This window comes from Capra hircus, chromosome 18 (genome assembly GCF_001704415.2).
Source record: "Capra hircus breed San Clemente chromosome 18, ASM170441v1, whole genome shotgun sequence".
Lineage (NCBI taxonomy): Eukaryota > Metazoa > Chordata > Mammalia > Artiodactyla > Bovidae > Capra > Capra hircus.
Genome location: NC_030825.1, coordinates 65,368,098 through 65,375,911, shown reverse-complemented (window position 1 = coordinate 65,375,911; position 7,814 = coordinate 65,368,098). Strand labels below are relative to the sequence as shown.

Here is a 7,814-nt window from a genome sequence, read left to right as displayed (position 1 = left end):
CTGACATACATTTATCGTGTCATACATGATTGTACGTTCACACGTTTCTCTGCCTTCCCAACTATGTAAAATTGAGCTTGTGCCCATTTCTCTAATAGCCAAGTGAATGATTTACGAAGGCTCACCCTATGAAGAGAATAATTTAGGAAGTCTAATTCTATGGAGAAGCACTTTACGGTAACGGCAGGCCAATAATGGCTCCTATTTCAAGTCCTCCGCTATAATCATTTGCCAACGTCAGCGAGTTTTCCACTTTCTCTGTTCTCAGCTGGAACTACAGCAATCATCTGAGACAAATGACTTCCACTGCTTAATGGTGAACTGTGGCATGCAAACCACAGTGCTGTGTGACCTGGGGTGACTGACTTAGCCTCTCTGGTCCTCAGTCTTTTGAGGCTCTGCGGACTCCGCCCCTCCTTGAGGAAGCGGAGTCCCGCCCCCATTTGCCGGCCCCGCCCTCCTCGGGCTCCTGGAGAGGCTGGCTGAGAGTCTTCTTTCCACAGCGTGCAGACGCTGGGCCTTCTGGGAGTTGTAGTTTCGGTGACGCCGGCACGGGGGGCCTCAGTCGCTGTGTGGGCGCAGCGCGGCGCCTTCTGGGAGTTGTAGTTCTTGGGAGCCCCAAACGGGCCGCAGGTCTCCCGGCGCGCGTGCACACAGCGGGTCGGCCCGGCTCTTGGGCCCGACTGTGGAGGCTGCTGCCTTGCTTCGTGAGGCCTGCATGTCCGCGCCACCGCGGGACGAGGGGTCGCAGGGGGTCCGCGTGGACCAGGTAGGGCCAGAGACGGTGGAGAAACTGACTCGAACCCGCCACGCTTGGCGGGAGCCGCCGAGGCCTTCGAAGCTGGTCCCGAAGCGAGGGCGCCGGGGTGCGGTGTGCGCACGCGCGGCTGTCGTGCGCGTGCCCCTCTGTCTGTGTGTCCCCGGTACGTCCTCCCCCGCCCCGCGTGCCACCCGGGGCCGTTTGTCTCGGTGCAGACGTGTTCTGCAGGTGTCACCGTGCGTGTGAGCGCCTGTCACACCAGAACTTTGTGCCCGTGCACCTGTGCGTGTGACTTCGTGAGTCCGTCCCCAAGGGTCACCGTCGGTTGGCACGTGCCTGACCCTCGCGGCCTTTGCCCGAGAATTCGAGCACGTGGGGACGTCTGTCTTTGTGTGACTTGGAGCATGTGTGGATTGTGTTCTCCTGGGTAGGTGTGAGGTATGTAATTCCACAGTTCCTGGGTCTGCACCTGTGTGGGAAGGCTCCGCAGGTGTGTCTGCCAGCCTGGAGCCAGATGGTCTGTGTGTGCCCGAGCGTGATGCGTGTGGAGGGCCGTGCCTGGGGTGTTTATGAGAGACCTCAGGAGCGTGGAGTTGTGTGTGTGTGCGCGTGGGGGAGACCCTGCACACCTGTGACTCTGGGCCTGTGTGAAGCTCTGCCCACCACGTGACTGCATGTGATGGGTGTGCCACTGCGGGCGGTGTCCCAGGCCAGGCCTGCCTGTTGGGCAGCTGCCACGTGTGACTTACCGTGTGTGTAGCCGTGTGTGTGTGTGGGGGCAAGTGTGACCGCAGGTGCACTTGGAGTTGTGCACGTGTGTGAGATGGCCAGCCTTCTTGTCACCCACAGCATATGGGAGTGTAAGGGCTTCCGAGTGCCCAGGGAGGGATGCTGTTAACCGCCTCCCTCCCCCAGTACGGTCGCGTGCCACCCCCGTGTGTGTCTGTGGGTGATGTGACTGCCTCTGAGCGTGTCTGTGTCTCCCCTTCTTTTGCCTGTTTGTGTACCTGCCCAGCCCAGGTCCACCCCGCCCTGACTCCACCTACCGTCCCCACACGCACACGGCGGGGACACCCTGTGACTGGTGTCTGCCCAGGCATCTGCCTTCACGTCCCTGCTGCTTTCTTGCACAGACATCAGCTGGACCCACGCGGGAGGCGCGTGCAGCTGGGACATGCACCACAGCCCAAGAGACGTGGACGGGACCCAGTGCTCCCAAACCCACGAGGTGGGTACCACTACCTGCTCTGGGGACCCAGCCAGGCCCTGCTCAAGCCTGGGGGCTGCCAGAGGGGTGACCCCACACTGGGACCGGCCCAGCCTGGGTCCCGCCGGCAGAGCTCTCACCCTGCACGAAGACCCTGCGTCACCTGCCCTCACCGCATCGTACCGAGTCTCCCTGCTCTCTGCCCGGGTCACGCTTCTGCCCTCGCCCCGCGCCCAGCTCCTTTACTTGTCCTCCGACACCCTGGTTGTGGTCCCACCGTAGACCCTTTGTACTTGGCGGTGCTCACAGCCCAGAATGCTCACGCCATCACTTCCTCAATGAGGCCTGCACTGGGGGAAGAGCCTTCCAGGCAGCTGGAACGGCCAGTGAAAAGGCCCTGTGGCAGGAGCATGCCCGGAGTCGTTTGTGGAACAAGGAGGAGGCCTTTGGCTGGAGAAGGGCAAGCTCAGAGCAGGGGAGGGTGGGGTACAGGCTGAAGTTGGGCGGCTGCTGTGCGGCCATGGAGAGGAGTGAGGCTTTCATGGAGCCATTGGTGACTTTAAGTGGAGGGGGGAGAGGAAGGGGGGAAAGCTCTGGAGCCCTGGCATCGCCACTTGCAGGAGCCTCACTGTGGAATAAAGAGCTAATACGTGGCAAGAGCTTAAAGCAGCAGGCCCCAGCCTTTTTGGCACCAGGGACCAGTTTCATGGAAGACAGTTTCCAGGGAGGCTCAGGCCCGGGGGGCAGACACACGACCGTCTGGATCCACGGCCTTTCAGGGAAGGGTGTGTTCAGGGGGTGATGCCATCACCTCCAGCATGGCCCCCCACTCCCCCGCTCCCCCGCAGGGGGCTGCCCCCAGTGGCAGATACTGACCGCCGTACACACGTGAGCACGTTTGCACACACAAGGAGTGAGGGCTTAGGTATACATTTGGCGTGGACGCAGTTGAATCCCTAGCAGCAGGGTTTAGAGACACTTTTGGTTGCCGCACCTGGCGGGTATGGGGGTGCTCCTGGCAGAGCATCGGAGAGTTGTGTCCCGGGATCCTGTTCAATGTCCTGTTGAACAGACGCACAAGGTGGCCCCAGGACACCGGTCTGACCCAGGCGGCCGGTAGACAGCCCCCGCGCAGACCCTTTCCCAGCCTGAGACAGACCAGTTTGGTTCTCCGTTGTTTTCTTTCTTTCTTTCTTTCCTTTCTCTCTCCCGCTTCTCCTCCCCTACTTTTCCCATAACAAAGGTGTGAAATCGAGGCAGCCGCTCGGCAAGCCGGGATGGAAGCACTCCTGGAGGGCACCGCTCCCCAGAGCTCCAAGTTGGGAGAAACCCCCAAACCCGAGGGCGGGTCCAAGGCCGGGCCAGAGAAGGCAGAAGCCTGTTTGAAGCAGGAGGCCCGCAAGGAAGACCCCACTGGGGACGGGGTGCCCGAGCAGGGTGAGCTCGCCGCCGGAACCCCCGAGACCCGCTGCAGCCCCCCGACTCCCCAGGCCGACCACCGGCCCCGGAGGCGCGGCGCTCCAAGAAAGCGCAGGACCCTGAAGAAGGCAGCCGCCAGCACGGAGCCGGAGCCGGAGGAGGTGGCGAAGCGAGGGGGCAGTGGCCCCAGCAAGCCGTGGAAGTGTGGGGACTGCGGTAAGGCCTTCAGCTACTGCTCGGCCTTCACGCTGCACCAGAGGACGCACACCGGGGAGAAGCCTTTCCCCTGCGCGGACTGTGGCCGCGCCTTCAGCCAGAGCGCGCACCTGGCGCAGCACCGGCGCGTGCACACGGGCGAGCGGCCCTACGCCTGCGCCGAGTGCGGCAAGGCCTTCAGCCAGGGCTCCTATCTGGCGGCGCACGGGCGCGTGCACACGGGCGAGCGGCCCCACCGCTGCGCCGACTGCGGCAAGGCCTTCGCGCGCCCCACGCACCTGGCGCAGCACCGGCGCGTGCACACGGGCGAGCGGCCCTTCGCCTGCGGCCAGTGCGCCAAGGCCTTCCGCAGCCGCTCGTCGCTGCGGGAGCACCAGCGCATCCACACGGGCGAGAAGCCCTTCGCCTGCGCGCGCTGCGACAAGGCCTTCCGCTTCTCCTCGGCGCTGCTCCGCCACCAGCGCACGCACACGGCCCAGCGGCCCTACACGTGCGGCCAGTGCGCCAAGGCCTTCACGCAGGCCGCGCACCTGGCGCAGCACCGCGGCGTGCACACGGGTGAGAAGCCCTTCGCCTGCGCCGAGTGCGGCGCGCGCTTCAGCCAGAGCGCCTCGCTCACCGAGCACCGGCGCATCCACACGGGCGAGAAGCCCTTCGCCTGCGCGCAGTGCGGCAAGGCCTTCACGCAGGTGTCGCACCTGAGCCGCCACCGGCGCACGCACACCGGCGAGCGGCCCTACGCGTGCGGGGCCTGCGGCCGCGCCTTCAGCAACCGCTCGCACCTGGTGCAGCACCACCTGGCGCACACGGGCGCGCGGCCCTACAAGTGCCCGGAGTGCGGCGCCGCCTTCGGCCACGTGTCCTCCCTGCTCGAGCACCAGAAGGTGCACACGGGCGAGAAGCCCTTCCGCTGCGGCGACTGCGGCCGCGCCTTCAGCCACGGCTCGTCGCTGACGCTGCACCGGCGGACGCACACGGGCGAGCGGCCCTACGCCTGCCCCGAGTGCGGCAAGGCCTTCAGCAACCGCGCCTACCTGGTCCAGCACCACATCGTGCACACCGGCGAGAAGCCCTACGAGTGCGGCGGCTGCGGCAAGGCCTTCAGCTTCTCCTCCGCGCTCACCCGGCACCAGAAGACGCATGCCGCGGGCAAGAAGGCGGGGGCACCGCTCGGCCCCGCGGCCGCCGCTGCCTCCGCACCCGAGCTCCCGGCGGGAGGAGGACCCTGCTGACCTGACAGCGGGGAGCCTGCAGACGCTTCGGCGCTGGTGGTGGCTGCTGTTCAGCCTCTCAGTCTTGCCCAACTCTGGGCGACCCCGTGGACTGCAGCATGCCAGGCTTCCCTGTCCTTCAGTATCTCCCGGAGGTCGCAAACTCAAGTCCACTGAGTCGATGATGCTGTCTAACCACGTGATCCTCATCCTGTGTACGTGGTACAACACATAACCTTGGTGGACCAGCCCAAGCACGAAGGCTGAGGTCTACGGGGACCTGCTATAGGTGGGGGCTCACTGAACCTTCACTACCTCGTGCTCAGGCCCTTGGTGCTGGCCAGGAGACACACCACCACCCCGGTGATGCACTTGCGGAAACCGAGGCTCTGAGAGGCTCCGTGAGGTTCCCTCCTCACTCGAGGCTGACATCACAGTGCCAGGATCAAGCGCACATCTGCCAGTCTCCCTGGTTCAAAATCAGAGAGAGAATTGTGTGTGTGTGTTGGGGGAGGGGGTCACTCAGTCGTGTCCGACTCTTTGCGATCCCATGGAGCCTGCGAGGCTCCACTGTCCATGGGAGTTTTCAGGCAAGAATGCTGGAGTGGGTTGCCATTTCCTCCTCCAGGGGATCTTCCCGACGACCCAGGGATCAAACCCCCAACTCCTGCATTGCAGGCGGATGCTTTACAACTGAGCCGCCAGGGAAGCCCATAAAAAGGTCAGCTAACTCAGATAATGATAAATGTTATGGACAGGATTTTAAAAGATATGGGGAAGTCATTCTGCCTTATACGTGAGTTAATTTTACGCTAACTAAAATCCTCCAATAATTTGGCCACCTGATGTGAAGAACTGAGTCATTGGAAAAGACCCTGATGCTGGGACAGATTGAAGGCTGGAGAAAAAGGGGATGAGATGGCTGGACGGCATCACTGACTCAATGGACGTGAGTTTGAGCAAGCTCTGGGAGTTGGTGATGGACAGGGAAGTCTGGCCTGGTGCACGTGGGTTCGCAAAGAGTCTGACATGACTGAGTGACTGAACTGAACTAAAATAGCTTGTTTGTGGCCTATCAAACACGCATTGTACATCTGCTTTAATTATAAAAGAAAAGGGCACATGGACCAGAAGTGAAGCTTGTGCTGCCTCCCTTCCTGGGATGCCAGTGCTGGTACTCCGTCAATAATACTTCCTTCCCAGGTGCCAAGGCCAACTGCCGAGGCATCGTGTATGCATGGCGGTCCGTTTGTTTTGAAAACTTGAAGAAACCTATCCCTGACCTGTTTAACGTTTTGTTCCTACAATACGTAAAACTGTTGAAAACGATGCTTCTCTGGAGCAATTTCTCAGAATGATCTGGGAGGCTGTCTTCTGGGCTGTAGTCCTCAGTTTGACTCAAATAAAACCCTTTTCTATTTTTATTATACAGTATTCATCTATTATTTTCATTGACAGGGAATTGGTGGTATTTACAAGGCTGGGCATATCACTCCCAGGGGATGGCAAGCAAATGAAAGAAAGGAGCCAACCCAGAGAGAAGTTTGGGGAAAGACTGCTTGGACCCGCCGGCCGCTGAGGCCTGGCATTTGGAGGATGGGGCTGACAGACGAGGGAGACTCCTTGTAACAGGAGAGGGGACCCGCCTGAGGTCAAGGGGGAATGCAGACCGGACACCCCGTCACAGTCATGTCTCGACCCTGCCCAGGCCCAGTATTGCCCGTCTGTTTGCGCGTCCCCCAGTTCTGATGGGTGACACCCCGCAAGGACCGCGCCGCCTGTCCTGCCCATCGTATCATTTTCCGATCCCCGCGGCCCCGCCCCTCTCCGCAGGCTCCACCCCTCTGCAACTGCGCCTGCGCGCTCCGAGGCCGGCAGGACTCCCAGAAGCCCTTGGGGTACGCTTCTGTCTCGTGAGGCAGCCTGTACGCCCCGCCAGCCCCGCTGCTGGTGGGGGCCGCCGCGGGCCGGGAGGGCCGGGAGCGGCTGACCTGGGGCGGGGCTGCCGGGCCCTGGCCTCGCCGCTGCCCGAGCTACCCTTGGCGCCTCCGCGACGCCGGCCGGGACTCCGTTTCCCAGAGGGCGCCGCGGCGGTGGGCACGCCCCCTTCCGGCGGCGGCGCGCGGCCCGGCTCCCAGCGGGCCCGGCGGGGCGGTGGGCTCGGGGGCCGGCGGCGCGCGGGGCGGGGCGGGGCGGGCCGGCGGCGGGGCGCGCTCGGCGCCGACATGCGGGGGGCGGTGAGCGCGGGGCCCCGCGGGCTGGGGTCGCCGCCGCGGCGAGGCGCCCCCCGCACCAAGGCCAGGACGGGCCGAGGCCGGAGCGCGGGGACCCCGGTCGCCTTCGCCCGCCCGGCCCGGGGAAGGCCGCGCTCAAGGAGTGGCCCCACGTCTAAGGGCCGGCGAGGAGCGGCGACCGCGGGACCTGAGGACAGAGGTGGGGGTGGCGAGCGGACGGGACGAACCCATCCTGTCAGGGTGAGGGGAGCGTGGGGTCTGGGGCAGAAGCCTTCCTGGGGCCCGGGTGCTGGTGAATGGCGTCCCTGGGCTGAGGGGGGTGAGGGGACGGGCATCCAAAGCTTGGAAACAGCCTGAGAGCGTCGGTCAGGGTCGCCCTCGCCGGACACCCCGCTGTTTCGGTGCTCCCAGAAACCCGCCTCCGCACCGTGGTTGCCCCTCGAGGCTAGTGACCTTATTCCGGCTGCCCCTTCAAAATTGGCCCCTGGCCGCTCATCCTGGAGCATTTGATTCTCCACCTGTTGAATCCGTTTCGGATTTGTGGCCGTTGTTTAAGACGCGGCAGGAAGGGAGCCAGATGGAGACCTGGCCTCTAGCTGCTGCTTTCTCTTCCCCCAGCTCTGCCTTCCAGGGACACGGCCGCCCTCCGGGAGAGGAGGCCCCAGCAGGAGGCGGCCGGGACAGGAATTGAACGGCAAGCCACGTCCCAGGTGAGGGGGCGTTCCCTCTTCTCCTCTCTGAAAGGCAAGCTTGCCTTTCAGGGCTTA

The 7,814-nt window shown here is 63.5% G+C and overlaps 2 protein-coding genes across 6 annotated transcripts in view; both read left to right on the top strand.

Moving 5' to 3' along the window:
• On the top strand, nt 605-6,240 carry ZNF835 (zinc finger protein 835). 3 transcript variants are annotated; one of them, XM_018063434.1, is made up of 3 exons: nt 605-769; nt 1,894-1,988; nt 3,211-6,240. In XM_018063434.1, the coding sequence occupies exons 1-3, from the start codon at nt 719-721 to the stop codon at nt 4,832-4,834; spliced, it is 1,770 nt and encodes a 589-aa protein (XP_017918923.1). In that variant the 5' UTR covers nt 605-718; the 3' UTR covers nt 4,835-6,240. The 3 variants fall into 3 exon arrangements, with proteins under 3 accessions (XP_017918923.1, XP_017918924.1, XP_017918925.1); XM_018063435.1 differs by having other exon boundaries at nt 692-923; XM_018063436.1 differs by having other exon boundaries at nt 692-923; nt 1,894-6,240.
• Nucleotides 7,176-7,814, top strand: part of LOC102169045 (zinc finger protein 28 homolog) — a 36,091-nt gene continuing 35,452 nt past the window's right edge. For 2 of the 3 annotated variants that reach the window (XM_018063422.1, XM_018063424.1), the window contains exon 1: nt 7,368-7,757. The gene's annotated coding sequence lies outside the window, so the exon portion shown is untranslated. Of the gene's footprint in view, nt 7,288-7,367; nt 7,758-7,814 lie in introns of those variants that run through there. The other variant, XM_018063423.1, reaches the window with a different exon arrangement.